A 20,481-nucleotide genomic window follows, 5' to 3' on the forward strand; every position below is an offset into this window, starting at 1 on the left:
GGCAGGGCTAAAAGGAAATAATTATAGAAAACATAAACAGCATAAAAATACTGGTTTGCAAAGTACAGGTTTCAGCCCAAGTGTCTGGGTTGGCTCAGCGTCCTGGTGGCTCTCCCTTGCCTGGCCTGGGCACGGGCTTCTGTGAGGGCTTTGGCCCTGGCCCTCTTGCTCTCTTGAAGCCACTCAGCCCCTTCAGTCTCCTGTCATTGATCACAGCAGCTCTTTGCTTATAGTTGGAGCTGGCCTGCAGGTCTTACTCCTTGTCTGAAGGCTTGGGTTTGGCAAGAACTACAGAATCTTCTTTGAGATGAACTGGTATCAGTCTTTAGCTCTTTAACCTCTTCAGACTAACTGGCTGTCCTTGGAGGTTGGATGCTTGGGTGGGGCCTCTACTCTGCATCTGTTGCTGTCCACATCTGCTCCTTTTCAGAGCAGGATCAGTCAGGAAGGATGGGTTTCCAGGTCTGTGGCATGGAGATGAGTGGGAATAAGCCCCAGCCTGCAAAGTCCAGTACCTGGAATTGTGCTTGGGCAGCTCTTCATTGCAGTGGTCATGGAAGCTGACCAGGAGGGATCTACTGAATGTCCACCTGTGTTTGAGTCTGAGTTGAGAGTCAGAGGGAGGTAACCTAAGGGAGCTATTCTGTTCTCTGCCAACTCTGGATTTCCATGGTATGTGTTCCATTCTGTGTTCATATCATTTGTGTTCCATTCTGTGTTCCAGGGCTTACCATTGTCTTGGGGTCCTTCATTAAAATGTCAGTCTTTACCCCTTGCAGATCCTGTCTAGACCAGCCACCTGGTCCCAAATTGTGTTCCCAGTTTGTCTCCTGCTTTACAATGGCTCTGTTAATGGCTTCCAATAGTATGTTTGTCAGCTCAATAATTGCAGACCGACTGCAGCAGAGGAAGGTATCAACTGGGTATTCAAAGAATAACTTTATCAGTTGTACAACTGGTCTACCTTCCTTACTGTTGCAGATTCACATGTATCAAAATTCATTGCACTCCATACAGAGTGATGATAGATGGAGTGTACTCTTGCTTTCCAATATTCTCACTTCCAATAATGTCTGGATGAAGTTTAGGTTGCCTGTAAGGACATCTGGTATACCTCCAAAATGCCAGAGGGTAGCAAGAAGAAACATCTAGAAACATAAGGTCCCTATGGAAGCCCATTGGGGATAGGTTACCCATCTGTGCAGTAGACTGGAAGGTTTTTCCCTGTGAGCTGTATGATTCTGAAGGTGCAGTCCACTCGTGCATGCTGCCCCTCTTGTTTCCTGGGTCTGGATGTGGTTACCAGCTTTCCCCCCACTCTGCCCTACCAGCCTCCACTTCTTCTGCCCTGTTGGCTCCCTTCACTGGGCCTTGGTTATTGAGTCAGTTCCTGCCTTCTTCCCCGTGCCATGGGCTTTGTCCTGGCTGACACACTAAGATGCTGCCTCCCACCTTGTATGCCTACAGAGAAGTGGGATAAGGAACTGGAGGTCGCCAGCCCCCCTGCCCCCAGAAGTGCTGGGTGTCCCATGGTATTGAGACTCACCCACTTTCCAGCTACTGGGAAGAGGACAGAGTGAGCAGTCTTGGAGACCTTGCCTCTGCTTCAGAGTTTCCTTTGGGGGAATGTAAAGCTTTCCAAGTCTGCTGGGGAAGCCTGCCCCTTAAGCCCACTGGAGAGAGTGGGAGGCTGGTGGTGGACCTCTCAGGAGTTTCCTTCTGCTCTATGTTAGTAAGGTGCCTTGGAAAGGTTTCCTTTCATGCATCCTGAGCGAGGGCCTCTCCTGATCCCACCTCTGGAACCTTCTCATTTGTACTTTCTCGTTGCTGGATTCCTTTCCTGCTCTCTGTATTCCCATGGACTTTGCTGGCCTGCCTTCTCTTCCTGGACCCACCCTCACTTGTGTCTCGATTTTGACTCAGATTTTTCTTCCCTCTGTACCTTGTACTTCAATGTCTCGTTCCCCATCCCTTGAACCTCAACCTTGGCGAAACCCTGCAGGGCATGTGTGAGGGACTCTGGTAGAAGAAATGAGCTTCGCCTGGTGCTCAAATCTGCTGGCATTAAGATACATATATTCAAATACGTAATGAGCTAAGCACTTCCTTGCTCCTTCTTGCTTGGCATTATATCATGATAAGCTATCACCATCTTTCTTCTGCCCCAGGGGAATATCTACCTGGACATTTTTCTTTCTTCTTGGTTGAAACCAGAGACTTCAGTTCAAATTCTGAGAGACTGCATGGTCCTGGTCTATAATGGAGTCACATTTCTTTTTTTTTTTTTAATCATTTTTATTTTTTTACTTATTTATTTATTTTTGCGGTGCTGGGGATTGAACCCAGGGCCTTGTGCTTGCAAGCATTCTACCCACTGAGCTATATCCCCAACCTGGAGTCACATTTCTGTAGTAGAGGTTTCTGGAAGTTTCTGCATTTGTCCCTGCACTTTGTTTCAATCCATTGGGGCCCAGTGGCTCCTGGCTTGAGTTGTCAGCAGTGTCCCCTCTGATTTGCATGTAGCCACTCCACATGGGGAGGCACGGAGGGTACCTGGCCCTCTGCCAGCCTGTCGCTCCGTGTAACCAACACTGTCACACACTGCCCATGGTGGTGACTCTTGCCTGCCATGCTGGTGCCCAGTCTTGTGATGTCAGAGGGAGACATAGCATTGTTTGCTTGTTGTGGAGTCAAAGGGTAGACACAGAGAGAGAGGACCCCAGATTGATGGTGTCGGGAAAGGGACTCGGGGAAGAGGACTTTAAACCTGAGGCACAGTGCGTGGCCTCCTGTGTGTCTGTCAGGGTGGTGGTACCTTCCTGGGGGGGTGCGTGGAGATGCATGTGAGAGCTTGTGTCTGCGGGGAGAGGAAAGGCCTGGGTGCCGCCTCCCGCCGGCCTGACCCGTGCCGACAGGTTGGAACCCCCCAGTTTATAGATTTTATTTTTTTAAGCCCTTTTTGTAAAACACTAACCTCAGCGAAGGAGAAAGAAGGAAGAAAAAGAAAAAAGCTGAGTTCAGCAGCTGCAGTTTGCTGTATTTTTCATCTTGCATCAGCAAGTTGGGACCACAAATAATCTGGTCTTATATGCTTCAGTGACGCTGCCACTTAAGACTTTGCCCCCCCTAAAGGCAGCACATTCCTGGGAGCTGGGGCTCTGGGCTTGGTCCTGGAGGTGTGTGGGCAGCACAGGAGGCCCCGGGGGAGGAGGAGAACAGAACAGGGAAAGCACCGGGCAGCAGGGGGGTGGGTAATTAACTTCTGGATGATTTCTGGAATCAGCTAAACATTTCCTTTTAACCAGGTTCCCCAGCCTCATATCCTTTGTTAGTTCAGGAAAAATGTCATTTATAATGGATGTTGCCTTGATAAATTGCTCCTGAGAAGCACAGTGTTCTCATTAGTCTATATAATGAGAAAGATTCCTAGTGGTGGCAGGGCTGCTCCGATATTTGCCTGATAGGGAAAACACTTGTCCACGCGGTTTGTTTCCGAGGCCTGGAACAGAGAACAGTGGGGAGGGGTCAGAAGGCCCAAGGCCCCCTCACTTCCTCAGAGCAGACGCCAATGCACCTGCTCCCTTCTGCTGCCTGGTGGGTCCAGGCTACTGTGTGCTCTGCCCACACCTGTCTCCTCACCCTGCTCCAGCTCCTGCACCTGGAGATTGTCTGTTAAGCCAGGCAAAGAGCAGAATTAGGGTGCAATTGAATTGCTGTGTTTTTTTTTTATTATTTCTAAGAAGAAAAATAATAAACACAAATATAGTACATTATAATTTTCAGAAATACTTTAGCATATGTGGTTCCATTTAGTCCCCCCCAGAAATCTTCTCTTTATCTGTCTCTTTCTCTCTGTCTCTGTCTCTGTCTGTCTCTCTCTCTCTCTCTCTCTCTCTCTCTCTCTCTCTCTCTCTCTCTCTCTCTCGTTCTCTCGCTGTGTGTGTGTGTGTGTGTGTGTGTGTGTGTGTGTGTGAATGAGAGAGCCACCTAGGCACTGAGAGGTGCAGTAACGTCTCCAGGATTCCCGACATGTAAGCAGCAGGAGTTTTGACCCCGGTCACTGGCTCCATTTGCCCTTCTGCTCATTGGAGAATGGACACTTCAGCCAGCCTTTCTCCGTAGGGACACATTGGCTTCTCCTCTGTAGGTCCCCAAGGCACTTCTTCATGTTAAGAGTGGTGCTTAAGGATATGTGTTAATTCTTGTAGGCCCCTGGGGCCTCCTTTAGTGAATGGCCTCCTTTGGTGAATGCCAGTGATGGCAGAGAGACTTTTCCGAGGTCCTGACAACCTGGCAGAGTCAGAGGAAGGCAGAAAGACACAACCACCAGAGGGCTTTTTTTTTTTTTTTTTTTCTGAGCTATCTTGGTGTCCAAGTAAATGCAGCATTGACACAATTTGCTGTGCTGTCAGCTAGAGATCTGCTTGTGATTTTATTTTTCAAGTTGAGATGTTATTAGAGTTCTCAGATTCCCTGCTTCTTAGGGGAAAATCCTCCTTGCTTCCAAGGGCAATCCTCATATATCCATCCATCCATCCATTCATTGGTCTACCCATCCATCCAGCTTTCCATCCATCCATCCATCCATCCATCCACCCATCCATTCAACCAACCAACCTTCCTTTCTTTCTTCCTTTTACCCACCTACCCACCCATCCTTCCTTCTGTCCATCCTCTCACCCACTTGACCATTCATTCATTCATCTACCTACCTTTCCTTCCTCCTTCTCTCCCTCCCTCCCTCCCTCCCTCCCTTCCTTTCTTCCTTCATTCCTTCCCTCCCTCCCAACTATCCATTTGCCACCCACCTACCCCCTCATTGATCCATTCTTCCCTCCATCCCTCCATCCAGTGGATGGAGTCTCTGTTGTGTCAGGCAATTCGTTTAGCACTGAGGATTCAAACACGAGTAAGATGATTTCTACTCTGAAAGAATTTACAATTTAGTGGGAGAAACAGGTATGAAAAATATCATTGATGATGTGAAGATGCAGATGCAGTGACTGGCATCTGTGAAATGTGTTCAGAGTTGGGGGCAAGGCATTCAGGGAAGGCTGGCTGGAAGAGGTGGTCCCTGAATTGAGTTTAGATAGTTTGGAAGTGGAAGAGGTTTTAAGGAGGTTGTGGTTGAGGGAAGGCTTTCTTGGCAAGAGGAGCAGCACAGGAGCAATTACGGGTGGGGCTCAGGGTGGCAAATGATGGGCTGTAGAAGCCCAGGGAGTCCTCCTCCAGAGGACTTAGTCTAGAAATTCATGAAAGGTAAGTGCAGATACCAGGCATAGCTCTGGGCACTCTCTGGCAACCTTGGTTACTCCTCTCAGAATCTACTAGCCACCTTTTATGGTTGAGGATGCTCAAAGGAGGGTGAGCGCACTGTCCAAGGTCGTACCCTTTGTGATTGACAGAGCTAGGGTTTGGACCCTGGTGACTTAGTGCCTGGGCTTTTGCTCTTAACCATTCTGCCTCTTCAGTTGGTCGGCAGTTAAGGCAAAACACCCACCTCTGAATTTTTCTCTGCACAATTATGTTTCAGAACATGTGATTTGATGTAAGAAACTCTCTGGGTCTTTATATCTTTGTAACAGTATGCCGTGGAATAATAGAGTTTGCATAGATTGCAAAGATGGGGAAACACATTCTGCAGAGGCTGGGAGGAGGGGAAGTGCTGGAATAACAAAACTGGAGAAGCGTCTTTGAGTAGGAGGTCCTCAGTCAGGATGGGCAGCTGAGCTGCAGCGGATGCAGTAGGGACAGAAGAACTAACCGGGTGAGAATTCAGGGGTCAGGGTCTTGGGATGAATGGCTGATCTTAAGAAGACCTTTGAAGAGGTCGGCCACTCAGGGTCACCTGCTGCCCTCCACGGAAGGGAGATCCAGCTGGAGCCTTTTGCTCTGCAGCAGTAGGAAGGGAGGTGTGGGGAGGGAGAGAGGAAGCCTAACCTCACACCAGCAGCAAGAACCATATCAGCATTCAGAGAAAGTTGAAAGAAATCTTTCAGCTGGCTGGCTACCTAGCTCAAGGCTAACCACACTCTTAACACAATAATAAGTCAATCCTCACTGAATAATTAAATAGAGAGTCTTCATAAGTATTGACTTAATGTGACAGCAAGTCTATAGTGACTTGGGGTTTGCTTATGTAAACACAATCTCTTGTTCAGCTTACTTAGCAGTTCAATGAAATAGAACAGTCCTTCAATTAAAATCAAATGATGCGTACGTTTAATTCTTTTCTCCTCTTACCCGGTAATAATAGGTTTGGAACGCAGGTGAAGGGATGGGAAAAGTGGAGACAAGGGGATCTGTTTGGGGAGGACATGAAGCAGTGTGTTCAGCGATAGGCTCTTGGAGAAGGAAATGGCCTTGACTCTCATCTCTGGTTCCTGTGGGGAGATCAGGTGGACTTGGGTTGACCCCTGCCCCATCCAGGTCTCCCTGAACCTCCGCAGAGCAGTGTGGTCCCAGCACTGTGGTTTACAGTCAGTCTCTCGGTGGTGGACTGGTCTGAGTGATTGTTCCTGGTCAGCCGGGGTAGAGTGGCTTTAGCTACAGGGCTCTTCCAGGCCCTTATATTTTCCATGTTCACCTTCATGGCTCACCTGGAAGAGTGAGGAGGGGGTGCTGCGTGAACTGCAGACTGGTTGGGCACATGGCAACGAGGAAGGTGCACCTGGTGACTTCCTTGGGTGATTCCAGGAGAGAGATAAGCCCCCCTCTGGGCTGTAGAAAGCTGGAGAGGGAGAGGAGTGGGGAGTTAGCAGGCCAGAGAAAGTGGGGGCGGGGAAAACCCACTGTGTGGGAGCTGGGATTTGAACCTCAGTCTTCTGGCCTTGTGTTTGTGGAATCAAGTGGGTTAATTAGCCTCTCTAGGCCTCTGTCTCCTTATCTGTAAAGAGGGGTGAGGTATAGACATTGGAGAATTGTCAGAATTCATTGTGGCGACGTAGGTGAGGGAACTTGTACAACTCTGTGCTAACATGAGAGGTCTTGTTATTAGGTTAGTATTATGAGGTTTTGGTTTGAAGGGATGGAGCTCTGCCCTCCAGGGTGTCTCGTGCTGAGGAGTCCTTAGTGGGGCTCCTGATATTAATCCCAACAGCACACCTTGGTAGAGTACCCTCTGTGCTGGGCACTGTCCAGACACTTCATACTCGCCCTCAATGAATATCTCGCTCTATCCTCATAAGGACCACAGGAGGTAAGTACCACTGTTACCTCCATTTTGCAGGTGAGGAAACAGAGGCCTCACTGAATGACCTACTCAAGGCCACACAGCTAGTGAGTCGCTAAGCTGAGGTTCAAACCCAGTGGGTACGTCGGAAATTGGTGTCAGTGACTGGGCATGCTTCCATGGAGGAGCTGGGAGGGAGGCAGGGGGTTCTTGAAGAACTCAGGGCCTTTGTGAGATCAAACATTTCTGCTTTCAGCAGAGCCCTGAGGCCTGTGTCTTGTCTAGAAGGGTTTGGTGGTCAGTTCTCCAGCCTGCATGCTCCCAGGAACTGGGCTTCCCAGGAGTGAGGAGCCAGATCTCCTGAGATGGGGGCTTTGCTCACCTAGCCTCTTTGTCTCAGAATAGAGAGCTGGTTGCATTTGATGATGCTTCCAGAACCAGTGACATTTTCTCTAACCAAAGACTCAGAAAAAAATCATTGTTTATAACTTAGGATTCCTAAGACCTCGTTCAATTAAACTTCAAGAACTAATTACAACCTTCAAGCAGCTTTATTGAAAGAGAACATAATCAACAGTGTCTTCTGTTAGCGTCTTTTGAAATTTCCTCCTGAATCTCCTCAGTTCCTAGTTTAACGTTTTTCCCTGTTTGTGACCAGGGGGCATATGCTGTGTGGGCTCCTGATTTTTAATCCCTTAACATAACTCCATGTTTAAATTTTCATATATTGACACAGTCTGCGTCCTTGTCAATTTTGATAGTGATGTGGCTTTCCCTGGTGTCAACAGTGATCTGGCTGTTCCTCCCCAGGTAAGCTGGGGAGAGGCCCGGCCAGGGCTGCCTGCCTGCAGGAGTCGGCTCATCTCACGGTTGCTCTTCTTGAAGCGCTCCTGCCCTCCTGCTCTGTGGATTTGATTTTTGACCTATGACCTTTCCACAGTGTGCTTTTTTCTGGTTGCTTAGAACTTGGACAGAGAAGGTCATGTAATATCAGAAAGCAAAGCTCAGTAGTATCAATGCTTTGTTTTTGTTTTGTTTTAAATGACAGAGCCCCAACTAGCTTAAAAAAAATAAAGATGAATTGATTGACTTGTATAATATAGGAAAGGCAGGCATATATTCCAAGGACTTTAATACAAAGAGGTTTCTATCTGTCTTTCTCTCCCCTTGTCTCTTGTTCTGTTTTTCTGTTTCTTAATGCAGGTTAGATGTGAGTATTCTTATTGCAACCACAAGGCCAGAACCATGGTCCCAGTATATTCACACTCACACCTGGGTATATCATAACCAGAAAGAAAAGATGTTCTTCCTTGCCTGATCCATTAATAAAAGTTCATGCAGGGACCTTGTTGGTCCAGCCTGAGTTACTTCCTTACCCTAGAGCATGGCAGTCAGAAGAAAGGAGTTCAGGTGGGTCAGGAGTCTAGCTGGGCTCAGGACATGGGCTGCAGCCTTTATTAGAAATGCCTGACCCAAGGAGGAAGTCTGCCACGGCCAGGGGAGCCGTTGTGCTGGACAGAAAGTATAAGTCTCCACCAGATGGTTACAGAATAAACAGAAGGGACAGAAGCCAGGTTGTTCCTTGATTTCATAAAAACAATGGTGGCAGTGTCCAGGAGGTGGTGTGGAAGGAGGGAGGATCAGGGTGTCCACCGTGAGCCCTGTGGGTGTCAGAAAGCAGCCCTGTGGGTAAAATCCATGCTCCCTTTCTCGGTGTCACGTCACATTGAACCCACTTAACCCAACCCTGCACCATTGAGAAGACCTCAGAGAGCCAACCCAGAGGAAGTACTGGGGAGTGATATTGGCCAAATTATATTATAATATCCTGTGCATGTACAGATATGTAACAACACATCCCATCATGTACAACTGTAATGCACCCATAAATAATGTAGAAAGAAGAAAGGGAAACTATTCAGAGGCACTTGGTATATTGAAGTCACTTTCTGTATTCTCACAACTGTTCTTGCAACCCGTCGTTGGTTACACTTCTTGGGAACCCTTTTCCCCTCCATGAAATGTTCAAGTGCCCCATTCTTTTGCACTGGTCAGTACTGAAGGCTGCCCGCTCTTGTTGGCAGGTGTCTGGCCATGGTGTGCTAGCTCTAGGGTGTGTAACTGCCAGTTAGCTTTTCTGAGCTACGTGTCCTCATGGTGAAGTGTGTCTTTGTGGGATTGTTCAGAGAATTAAATGAGATAACAGCATTGGGCACACATAGTAGGTCCTCAACAGATGGGAACTCCCTTTTCTCTGCTTTTGTTTCTGCTACAGCCAGTAGAGACTCATTGGTTTCCATGGCAGCCACATGCCAAGTACAACCCGATAAATGGGAACTTTGGGAAGGAGACAAGAACTTCAGACCAAAAGCCATGTATTTGCCAGCTTTGGAAAGTTTTGGCATCCTGTGGGAGTAATTCACTCCAGTGTTACTCCAGGCTGCACAAATTTGGGAAAGTCTATGGGAAGGTGTTCACAGACTGGGCAGGGGGAGGGTTCCATTGATAGCTGGTACCAGGGTGCTTCCTCTTGGCTAAGATCAAAGTACAGCACTAAGAAGGGGAATGTTCAAGCCTAATTGTGGGGACAGGGGCATGCCTCTGTGTGTGTGTGTGTGAGTGTGTGTTCACAAATGTGTGTACTCTTACATGTAACCACAAGCCTCCTGGGACTATAGTTGAAGCATTCCTTTCTTCCATGACTGGCTATAAAGTGGGGGATATTTAAAGCTGAGACCAGGGGGTGGGGTACTCCCCCAGCTCAGCCCTGAAACCTTGGCAGATTCCCTCAGTCTTGTGCCTGCTTCTGAATCATCTGGAGGGCTTGTTAAAGCAGCTTGCTGGCCTTGCTGCTAGAATTTCAGGTCTTATGTGTCTGGGCTAGGGCCTCAAGAACGTACCTTCCTAAGAAGTTCCCTTTGATGCTGATGCTGTTGGTCTGTGGACCACGCTTTGAGGACCATTGACTTTTACAGGAAGTGCCTCCTCCCTTCTGGGTGGTTTCTGCACGGGCGGGTGGCTCTTTGCATGTCCAGCCCTGATCTTTCCCCCTTTGCTGGGGGCACCCAAGCTTATCAAATAGTATTGCCAGAGCTATCGCAAAAATACAGGATTCCAGTTAAATTTGAATTCCAGATTTAGAAAACCGTTTAGTGTAAGTGTGTCCTACTTATACTAAAAAAGTATACTTATGCTAAAAAAATCATTGTTTATTTGAGATTAGATTAACTAGATGTTCTGAATTTAATATGGTAACTTTTTCATCAAATTGGGGGTCAGGTGTCTCCTTCTGCTGCTTCCCTGTGATTGAATAGACTGCTGATGCTGCTGGTTGAAGAGGGTTTGTGTTTTTCGGACTGATCACCTGCTGCCGGGCACTTGGTCGGCGGCCTTCTTTCCGCCTCAGCTGAGAGAGCTTAGCGTGTGTGCATTTGGGTTCTCTTGCTGGCTTTCTGCTTTTCTCTCTTCATTTATCTGTTTATCTCTCCCTGTCGTGTGTTCTTCATGTCCTCTCTTTTCTGGGGCCTTTGAAAGGCAAATCTGCATAGTGATGGGAATGATCCAGGAAGGTCTGTGCTTGGCGTCTGGAGTGGAGTCCAAGAGACCATTGACCTCCTGGTGAATGGGGGAGAGTGACATCTGGCCTAGAGATGGTGCAGCATGACCAGCTGGCTCATGCATTATGAAAGGGTGACGTTTGCCTTGGAGAGTGTTGCCTACAGGGCTGGGCTGTAGCGTTCCTGGGCCCATTCTTCAGTGGTGGGAGGCGGTGGAGTGTGTCATAGGCTGAAGGAAGCTGATACCACTTGACCTCAGATGCTGGCAGAAGGAGCCACTATCATCGAGTCGACTCTATCCTGCATTGAGAGGTGACAGGAAACTTGAACCATCAAAAGCCTCCTGGAGACTTGGACGTGGCCATCTCCTAAACGGCCCCATTTGTCACTTCTGCTTGCCAAGGTTGACTTGACACCGAGAGTGGAGACATGGATGAACAGACAGCCCAGCCGCGTCCTTGCCTTTTCCCTCGCCTTCCCCTTGCTGTCTGCTGGCCCACGCTCGCACCCTCCCCTCCCTTCGCTCTGAGCCTCTCCGAGGCCCTGGCACCAGCCACGGGCCTGTAGCGAAGGAGGTCGGCTGCAGCCACAGAGGAGCCAGGTGCTCTCCCTGTAAGTCGCCCTAGTGCACGTTGGCCTGTGTTCCTCCTCCTGTGTCCTCGGTGTGGCATGGAGGAGGGCAGTGGGTTCAGAAGGCCAGGGTTTGCCTGGAGGCTGGCAGGCTGTCCGAGAGCCTGTTGGTGATAGGGAGGGAGCCGTCTCTCCCAGAGGTGCTCACTTGGTCCTGCCCAGGACCAGACATGCCCAGCACAGGGTAAACAGGTATTTTTTTCCCTTCTGTGCAGGGCACCAGGAAAAGCTGTTTCCTGTTTGTACTTGCCAGCGGCAGGCGCAGTGCTGGGGCTCAGACCTGCATAGAGGAGGGAGGCGAGGCGGTGCCTCCTGTCCACGCCAGGCGCATGCTCTTTCCAGGCTCCTCTCATGCGCTGTCTTACTGACTCTGTCCCAGCCCTGTGAGCCAGGCAGGAAGGCGCAGCTCTCCCTGCTTGGTAACTGGGGACACTGAGCATCAGAGATATGGTACTCAGCCCAAGGTCACACAGCCACAGTGAGGGACCAATCAAGGCCACATAACAGACGCTCCTTCCTCTTCTGTCAGCCGGGTAGGCTCCCTCTGAGCTCACCGGGAGCCCCTGGCTGGCCCACCTAGGCTTTGAGCTTCTTGACTCCCACCTCTTCTCCTCATACCTGGCCTCTCCCTGGCCAGTGAGGGAGACATTCTGGTTCCCCAGAGGGCCTTTGCCATGGTCTTCCCATTCATGCTTCAGCTCCTTCTCCAGCCTGTGGAGCCAGTGACATTTTGAGAGGCCCCACGGACGTCAAGGCCAGCCATTACCCCCAGGGTGCCCATTGTCAGCTGATCACACAGTTAACCTTGTCAGAGAGAAGCGAGGCCCCTGTGCACTGCTAGGGACTGGAACTGTCTAGGAGGTTGGGCTGGGGCCCTGAGGTCTTCTGTGGCTGGCATCATCCTCAGGAAGTGGGCTGACAGTGACTTCCCACCCCAGTCTTGGACCCCAGCCTGGTAGGCAGGGTGCCCTGGCCCCAGTGCTGGGATTTCCCTTCTGACTTGTGTTGACATGCATGTCACCCATCTTGAGTCTGTCAGGCACATGGCAGGTCTCCATACATATTTGGAGCAAGGATGAATGGCTGTCTACCACCTCGTCCCTGTTCAGAGGGATCCTGGAGGATATGGATGAGGAAAGCTGTAGTGTCTGCCACTCTGGGGATGTGTATTTCAGTTGCACAGACAAAGCAAGGCAATACCAATAAGTCCCTGTGCCTTTAAGTTGCCTGGATGTTGTGACTGGAATGCACAAGTGGGAGAAAGTCACTTGGCCAGGTGAAATGGGCTTCCTTGGGAGGGACAGGAGGTAGTCTTGGAGAGGTGGTAGGAATGTGGTTGATGGTATTGGAATGGACTGCTGTCTTCTAGCTAAGAGATGGTGCTTGGGCACCTCTTTGGCATGAAGAAGATGGTAACTAGAGACTTTGATGGGGACGGAGCAGCCTCCCTGGTCCACCCCTGTAGGGCTCTGCTCTGGCCTTCTCTTGCCCATCTGCAGCCCTCAGTGATGTGGCCTGATCCTGTTGCCTTGCCTTGTTTGGATTTGGCCGAAGCAAGCAGAGGTAGGAGTCTTTGGAAATGCCGTGTAGTTCCCTGGAGCTTGGAACCAAGTAGCAGAATCTGGGTGCTTAAAACAGAAATGTGTTCTCAGGGTTCTGGAGGCCAGCAGGCCCAAATCAAGGAGTCAGTGGGCTGTGTTCTCTCTGAACGCTCAGCGAAATGCTCCGTGCTCAGCTCAGAGCCGTAAGTGTGCTCTCTCTTGGCTTCTGGTGTTGTCCACCATCCTTGGCGGCCATTGGCTGTGGATGCATCACTCTGGTCTCCCCTTCGTCATAGGCTCTCCAGCGTGTCTGTGTCTCTGCTCTTCTTATAAGGATTTAGGACCTGCCCTAATCTACCGTGACCTCTTCTGAACTTGATTACATCTGCAAAGACCCTATTTCTGAATTGTTGCATTCACAGCTACTGGCAATGTGGACTTCGGCACATTTTTGGAGGGGACACAATTCAACTCCAGACAGCTTTGGTTTTGTTTCGTTTGTCTCCAAATCCCATCTAGCGGTTCAAGACTCTGCCCACTCCACCCACCTCTCAGGTTCTGGAGGTGCAGGGTGTGTGCAGAGGCCTCGCCCCCATCTTTCACTCACTGCCCGCTCTCTGAATTGCTGGCTTGCAGAGTGGGACAGATGCTATCTTGACATTTGAGGCCAAACCTCATTCTGCAGTGAGTAAGGGCGTGGTTGGAAATGCTGCTTTTCCTGTTTTGGGGGTGGTGGTGAGAAAATAGAGGTGCATGGATGGACAAGAATGAGCGCAGAGACGGTTGCAAGCTTTGTGGCCTCCTGTGGAAGCCGGTGTTGCTTTTACAGAGACGCAGAGTCTGGGCTCTGGAAGGACCCTTAAGGGCTCACCCCATCCTGCATTGGAACCTGCCAGAAAGGGCAACCGCTTGCTGTTAGTGTTCTGGGTTTGAGTCCTGGCTCCGCTGCTCAAGAGCTCTGTGATCTTGGGCTTATTTAGCTTCTCTGATGCTCAGCTTTCTCATTTGTCAAATGAAACAATAATAAATGCTTGTCATACCTCACAGGGTTTCTTGGAGGATTAAATAGTAAAGGACTGATGTGAGTATACCTTTTTAAAAATCATGACCTTCTCCCGGCTTCAGGGACTGAGACACGCGAGGCCTGTTTAGGGCCAGATCTCTCCAGAGGGCTCCCTACTTCTCAAAAACATCTTCCAGGCCCCTCCAGGCAAACTGGAATTTGTGTGGAAGTGGGGTATTCTCAGCCACCTTCCTCTGATACCCCTGGCCTGCATGGCAGGGTCCTCGTGAGGGCAGGAGCGCCCCCTGGAGGCTTCCCATCTCTCCTCCCGCAGGCTGGCTCTGCCTCTCTTGGCGCTTGCCTCCTCCTCCCTCTTCCTGGTCTTTTCTCCAATGGGATAAAGTTCCAGTGCAGAACCAGGACAGCTATATTTGGGGGTGAACTGGGGATGGCTATGTGAGGGCCTTTACAGTGTGCCAAGAGCATGGCCGAGGAGCCCGGTGACATGGGTTTTAGCCCTTTCTGTCACTGGCAATTGGAGTCATCAGAGAACCCTTGCTGGGCACCTGGTCCTGAGGTCCTGCTCTGTGCTTATCATGGGGAAAATGCCAGCAAACAAGACCTCCTCACTGCTTCTGGGAACTGCGGTGAGACTCAGATGTGATGTCTGAGACCAAGAACACCCACCTGACATGGTGGGCAGGGAAAGGTGCTCCTCAGCCCAGGCTGATGGTAACCTCTGCGGCCAGGGCACTGGGGCAGAAGGAAGGAGTGGGGGTTGCTGTGTGTTGGACGTGGCACCTCTGCTTCATGCCTCCCCTGAATTCTAGCTCTGGGACTGGGCGGGGGCTGGACCTGTCAGACAGTACCCACCTGTATGCAGCTCAGGTCGAGTGTGGAGCACAGAGCTGTGCCCCTGTGGTTATGAAGACGCATCAGAGGTGAATGGGCGGTGGCATGCTACGCCACCAGAAAAAGAAAAGGCTCTGCTTCTACCTGGTGGAACTGGCGTGGTAGTGGAGGGTGACTGTGGGTGGGGGTAGTTTTGACATGATGCAAAGGAGCCCAGGCAGGAATGCCCTATTGTAAGCCATCTTTCACTGGGGTGGGGACTTTGAGCTTCAGCCAGGTCCTATGAGGTGACTAGGACAGGGGTTATTGGACCCATTTTTTTTTTTCCCCCCCCAATGCTGGGGCCTTGTGCTTGCAAGGCAAGCGCTCTACCAACTGAGCCATCTCCCCAGCCCTGGGTCCATTTGCAGGTGGGAAGAGTGCAGGTGTTGAAGGACTTGGGTAGCAGCATTCAGATGTGTGGTTAAGCAGAAAGTAGAGCCCAAGTCTCTGGCCCTGGCCTAGATGTTCCCTGTGAACCCAGCCTGCGTCTTCTCTGCATTCTTCTCTCGCAAAGAGCCATTGAAAATGTGCGTGGTGTCTCTTTTTGAGCCCTATTGGTCAGTCCATCACCGGCCTTTTCTTAAACTGCATTACAGCTCTGCTGTCTAGGAAATCTGTCCCCTAGTTGCTCCCAGCTTGAGGCCCCAGGCGGTTCCCCATACTTTCCTCCTCTCCCTCCTCCTGGCTTCCTCTGACTCTGGGGAGCTACAGGGAGGAGCTGCCATGACATGCTGGCAGAGGAGGCAAGGACGCCAGACTAAACTGTTTTCTCTGTTGGGTCTTCTCCTGACACCAGGTCCCGGCTGGCGGACTTCCACGCCAACTGTCGAGCCTCCTACCGGACACTTACCAGCTGCCCTGCCGACAATTACCAGGCGTGTCTGGGATCCTACGCTGGCATGATTGGTAAGTTTTCTTGCATTTTCTGGGCTCCCAGCCTTGTGGCGTGGGGGCTCTTGCCTGGATCAGAGCTTCCCTGGGGCTGATTCAGATAGAACTATGAGGAGAACCAGAGCAGAGGCCAGCTCCTGATGGAGGAGAGCCCGTCTCTTTATCATGGGGGTGGAGGGCCCTAGCAGCCTGTATGGTTTTGGAAGCAAGAAGAAAATGTGACCTTTATTGCGGTTCCGACATTCTAGGTACTCTCTTCTTGGGCCTCTCTACAGCTCTTACTAGGGAGATGTTGGTCCCCATTCTACAGATGAGAAAACTGAGGTTAGAGAAGTTGGGTGACTGGCACAGGCTCACCCTGCTGGCAAACGTCAGCACTGGGATCCAACCCAGGAATTGTTCCTTTGTTTTCCTGATTCTAGAAAACAGGGAGAAAACAAGGGAATTCAGTCTTGGACAGAGCTGCTGGGCTCTTCCCTCTCATCCTGGTGACAAGGCGCTCTGTGCCTCTGGCCCTTGCTCACCCCATGGTCATAGAGTTGGGGTGCATGTGCCCTGGCGTACCTGGGGCTGGGGCCCAAGGGAAGGCCTGACTGCTCATCTCCCCTTCCCTCCCTTCCTCCCTTCCTCCCTGCCAGGGTTTGACATGACCCCCAACTACGTGGACTCCAGCCCCACCGGCATCGTGGTGTCGCCCTGGTGCAGTTGTCGAGGCAGCGGGAACATGGAGGAGGAGTGTGAGAAGTTCCTCAGGGACTTCACCGAGAACCCGTGCCTCCGTGAGTCCAGGGTGTCCTCCCTTCCCACAAACCCCTTGCTTCCCACCTGCCCGTTGCCCCGGGAACCAGAAGCCTGCCTAGGCCACTCGCGTTACCTCCTGTGAGGTGGCCCGTGATTCACATGGGGCTTCTCTACCATGGGTGCTGCCTGCAGGGACCCTGGATTTTGAGCTTCTGAAGAGTCACATGAGAGCTGCCAGCTGGCAAGCTTCAGTTCACACCAGAGGCCTTGAACCTGTGTCAGGCCGAAGCCCAGGTTTCTGGTCTGTTATTCTGACTGCGTCAGCTAGGTTCCTTTGGAGACAGCGCTCTCTCATCCCGGGCCTCTGCCATTTCTTCCTTTAATGAGTATTTCCCCACTGGCACTGGAAGCCATCTAGCTTCTAAACCAGAGGCCACAGAGGGCAGCCTGCCTTTAGTGTTTGCAATGGGACACCTGTTGCTGACCACCCACCTGCAGGCTCTTCCCTCCTTCCTGTCCTCCTTTCTTCCTTCCATCTGTCTGTCCATTCATCCGTTTTCTTCCTTTCTGTGTGGCCCAGTAGGTAATTCAGATTCCAGTGCCTGTCACTGAGGGGCGTGTGGCCAGATGGAGGTGAACGGAGGGGCCGCCTGCCATCAAAGTGCAGTGCGAACGGTCCTAGGATAGAGTCCTGCCCGGGGTGTGGCAGGAGCCCGGGGTGGGGACACTGTCAGCCAGGAGGTGGGAGGCCTGAGGGTTCTCAGAGGCTGTCTCCCTTGGTGCATACCAGGGTACACAGTTGAGGAGCAGAAGGCACCTGCTCTCCACCCTGGCAGGGCCCCGGGCTCCCCAGAAGACCACAGTTTGTTAGGGAGCTCCCCGGCACTCGGCCTGCACAAGCTTCGAAGGCGACCACATTACGTTATCTGACAGGCGAGAGCATCCTCCTCATGAAGGGTCCTGCAGACGTGAGGCACTGGGGTTTCTGACCCTGCAGGTGGCATGGTGGTGGCGTGGGTGGTTGAAGGGACGCCAGCAGGTGGGGTGGAGATAAGATCCACTTGGTTGTGATGTGGAGGTCACGGGAGTAGGGACATGATTCTGATGGGTGACACAGTACAGAGAGTCCCTAAGAAGGCTGTAGTAGGGAGAGGACAATGACGACTGAACCAGAGCAGTGGGAGGGGGACAGTGACAAGAGATGGGGTGGAGAGATCTTTAGGAAACCAGCTCAGCGGGCTGCCAGTGGGTGGGTAGGGAGGCTCCAGGAGGCCCCCACCTGGGTTTCTGTCTGGGGGACTTGGGGACATAGAGATGACACCTTCGTGACTGGCAACCCAGGGGGCTGGGAGTGTTGGCAGTGGTGGGAAGAGATGCCTGGTGTGGACTTGGACGTGAGGCCTGGGGAGGTGCATCTGGGGCATGGAGGAAGTGAGTCCCCTGGACGCTTGGTTATGGGCTTGTGTCTTGGGGACAGAATTCTGTCCGGGACTCTGAAGAGTCAGTGCTCAGGGAACTAGAGCTAGTTGGCAGCGTGGAGGCCACCTATGGAAAGTGTAAGGTGTGGGTAGGGAGGAGGGCTGAGTCTGGGCCCTTGGAACGCCTGCAGCTGGGGCCTGGAAGCTTCTGAGGTGGCAGTGGAGCCGGGGGGCCTGTGCTCAGGGATCAGCGGTTGGGACCCCCTTGGCCCTGCCCTCCTCCCTGGGCTCCCACACCTCCCGCTTCCTCCTCCTCTCCTCTGAGGCCGTCCTCACCATGCTGTGCGTTTCCTTCCATTCTGGCTCCCTCTTGCTCTTTTCTTCTCTAGATGTGGACTTTGTAGGTCTGAAAAGAACCCGAACTGAGTGAAATTCCTTGTTTACCCTTTGTCCTCAGCTTCTGGCTGTCCAGGGAAGGTAGTGGTCAGGGTGGGGGAAGTGATGGAAGGGGGTCCTGATTTCTGTCCGTCTGCTTGTCCCCCACCCACCAGGGAATGCCATTCAGGCCTTCGGCAATGGCACAGATGTGAACGTGTCCCCCAAGAACCCCTTACTCCCGGCCACCCAGGCCCCAAGGGTGGAGAAGACTCCTTCTTTGCCAGATGACCTCAGTGATAGCACCAGCCTGGGGACCAGCATCATCACCACCTGCACATCTGTCCAGGTGAGGGGTGGGGCTCTGCCACTCAGGGACTTGGGAGGGGGCAGGGAGCCAAGGGTCTGGGGAAGCAGCATGGAGTCAGAACAGCATGGGAAACTACTCATCTGGGGCCAGCAAAGGTACACTGAAGGTCCTGCCTTTAGGTCAGGGACACAGAGGCAGGGAGGAGCCGTGAGGTTGGTTTTTACCTGTTCATTCCTTGGCATTGATCTTGCAAACGTGGAACACCTGCTACACATGGCATCATGCTAGACATCACAGGGCACCCGAGAAGTGTAATGGGTACCATTTATCAGCCCTCTGCTAATTACCAGCTCTTGTCCTAGTAGATCCTCTGCTTTTCCTAGTGAACTCTCACACAGTATGGTATTGGCGTTCTTGTTTCACGTGCAGGAAACTGTCTAGAGCTGTAGTGATGGACCCAAGATCACATAACTGACTGGTGCGGACGATGGCCAAACCTAACTGATCTGACTCAAAGCCCATGGGGCTCATTTGTCCATCCATCTGTCCATCCACCCACCCACCCACTCACGTGTCCTCTCACCTGTGTGGGGTACTTGCCAAGTTGTATGTGAGATGCTAGGGAGACATTGATGAATGAGGGAACACAGTCCTGTTTTTTGGTCCTATGGCCTTGTTGAGGATCAGACAATGAAATAAGCATGAGACATAGACCACAGGCAGTGTCACAACAGGGGACACGTGGCACTCTGGAGGAGCTCAGCATCTCCCTCGCTGCGTTACCCTGGTACCACTGCACCATGCACTCTGGTAGTCTCCTTGCTGAAGAGGTTGGTTCTAGGCAGGACAGAAACACACGCACACACACACACACACACACACACACACACACACGCTGAGAACAGAGAATTTAGAAGAGAACCTAGTGCAAAATACTTGGGAGGGCAGAGGAGGGAGGGAACGGTGAGGTGGTGGCTGGTGGGCACAGGGGATGTTTCAGGCTGGAGTTGGTTGGCGGGGAGCATCTGCAGTGGTACAGCCTCCGTGAAGGTTCGGGAGCAGTGAGTCTTGAGCTGGCATGTGTCCTGGTGCCTGTCCTGGGTAGGGAAGCCCTCCTCCCACTGCCCCTTCCCCTTTTTGGTGGCAGCTGACCTCCAGGTGCGCTTATGTCTGGGTCAGCATGGAGCCCTTTCATGACCTGCTCCCCCTTCAGGCCACCCTAATGCGGTTCCTGCTCAGAAATGGAAGGGGACAGCCCCTGCTTCTGTTTTACCGCAGCCTTTTTTATGACTTCACCATGCCAGGCTTGGGGTTGCAGTGTGACTCAGCCCTCAACCCTGGCCTCGGCTCAGCTGGGGCTGGCACGGGCCCACCCCAGCCTGCACCTCTCTGCCGTCCATCAGCTTTGCTAGCTTGGATCATCTCTGATTGAATGGCTCTGTGGTGGCCCTGCTGGGAGTCATGGGAGTCATGGGAACCCATAACGATAGAGGGGTCCCTGAATGTGGGCAGGGACGGAAGCCAAGGCCTGGTGGGGAGGAGACTGTGTACCCTGGATACATCCTGGAGAGAAGTAAGATGGTTCTCCTTGTTTCTGCCCCCCTCTATCCCTCTTCTTTCCTTGGGGAAGCCTTAGAGACCCACAGAGATGGCAGCCTGTTGGGGATCCACTCGGGTATCTGGACTGGAAGTATGCTCCAAGATCTCCTTCCCAAACCTAGGGGACGGGAGGTCTGGAGTGGGCAGTGATTTGTCCATGGCCCTGCAACCCCGTCGGTGGCTGAGCAGGGCTGGGAATGGGCCCCCGGCCCCTGTGCTGACTCTCCTCAGATCTGCTCCCCGCAAAGGGTCTTCCCATGGTGGGCTGGATGTGGGGTTGAGGAGCTCTGGTTCCTGCTGTGGGCTGCCGGGCAGAGATGCGGAGCCAGGAGTGGTGCGGCCCCGAGTTGA

General features: G+C 51.9%; 1 protein-coding gene across 4 annotated transcripts in view; it reads left to right on the forward strand.

The window, feature by feature from the left end:
* The window catches only part of Gfra2 (GDNF family receptor alpha 2), an 84,140-nt gene that overhangs the window by 56,111 nt on the left and 7,548 nt on the right, over positions 1 to 20,481 (forward strand). For all 4 annotated transcript variants that reach the window (XM_047549471.1, XM_047549470.1, XM_047549473.1 and 1 more), the window contains 3 exons: positions 15,593 to 15,702; positions 16,326 to 16,466; positions 18,398 to 18,570. In XM_047549471.1, the coding sequence (XP_047405427.1) occupies positions 15,593 to 15,702; positions 16,326 to 16,466; positions 18,398 to 18,570 (424 nt within the window). The remainder of the gene's footprint in view (positions 1 to 15,592; positions 15,703 to 16,325; positions 16,467 to 18,397; positions 18,571 to 20,481) is intronic.

Source organism: Sciurus carolinensis, chromosome 4, assembly GCF_902686445.1.
Source record: "Sciurus carolinensis chromosome 4, mSciCar1.2, whole genome shotgun sequence".
Classification (NCBI taxonomy): Eukaryota; Metazoa; Chordata; class Mammalia; order Rodentia; family Sciuridae; genus Sciurus; species Sciurus carolinensis.